Source organism: Penaeus monodon, chromosome 32, assembly GCF_015228065.2.
Source record: "Penaeus monodon isolate SGIC_2016 chromosome 32, NSTDA_Pmon_1, whole genome shotgun sequence".
Classification (NCBI taxonomy): domain Eukaryota; kingdom Metazoa; phylum Arthropoda; class Malacostraca; order Decapoda; family Penaeidae; genus Penaeus; species Penaeus monodon.
In genome coordinates this window covers 35,469,522-35,470,334 of record NC_051417.1, presented here as the reverse complement: position 1 = coordinate 35,470,334, position 813 = coordinate 35,469,522, and the positions used below count along the sequence as shown (strand labels likewise).

At 46.4% G+C, this 813-nt stretch overlaps 1 protein-coding gene across 1 annotated transcript in view; it reads left to right on the top strand.

Moving 5' to 3' along the window:
• Positions 1 to 813, top strand: part of LOC119593846 (multifunctional protein ADE2-like) — a 9,771-nt gene that overhangs the window by 476 nt on the left and 8,482 nt on the right. Inside the window, exon 2 of the mRNA XM_037942876.1 lies at positions 387 to 584. Coding sequence (XP_037798804.1) covers positions 387 to 584 — 198 coding nt within the window. The remainder of the gene's footprint in view (positions 1 to 386; positions 585 to 813) is intronic.

Below are 813 nucleotides of genomic sequence, written 5' to 3'. Positions count from 1 at the left end.
AAGACAACTGTCTGCCAGAAATAGGGTCATCGATGTTTTAGTTACGGAATTAATTGTGTGATTAGACTTGACAGAAATTCGACTTAAAGTAATGGTCATCTACCCTACTTACTTTATGTGGTAAACTGTAAATACTTAATGACACATTAAATAAACCAATGACAGTAGTTAAAAAAACAAATAGAAGTCCAATCCGCACACAACAACCCATAATTACAACACTGCCAGCCAAGGGAACGTTACCCAACCTCCGTACAAAAAACCCAAACAACGCCACATACCGTAACAAACGTTTCACACTGCAAACCACCACCGCTTCTGGGCCCCGCACCCACAACCACAATTAACCTTCTCCCCCTTCCCTCCTACCCTCTCTTACCCCCCAGAGGTCGTCCAGGGAGCGCTGATAATCGAGGGCAAGACCAAGGGCGTGTATGAGGTGCAGGGAGACAACACGCACGTGGTCGTGGTGAACAAGGACCGCATCACGGCCGGCGACGGCGCCCGGGCACATGACCTTGAGGGAAAGGCTGCCATCTCCAACGCCACGAACGGGAAAGTCTTCACCTTCTTGAACGAGGCGGGTGAGTGTCGCGGTAGGAAAGAAGGTATTAAGGGTATGGTATTTTTGGTGTCTGGTTTGTCTTGGTATTGTGGGTATGGTGTTAGTGTGGGGTAGGTCTGTTTGTGGGATATATGGTATATTTGTTAGTGTATTGTGTATCTGGAATTTGTGGTATACTATGAGTGGGTGTAAGGCAAGTTTTAAGCAGCTGCCACTTATAAAGGAAATATATGGAAACGAGAGCAAAT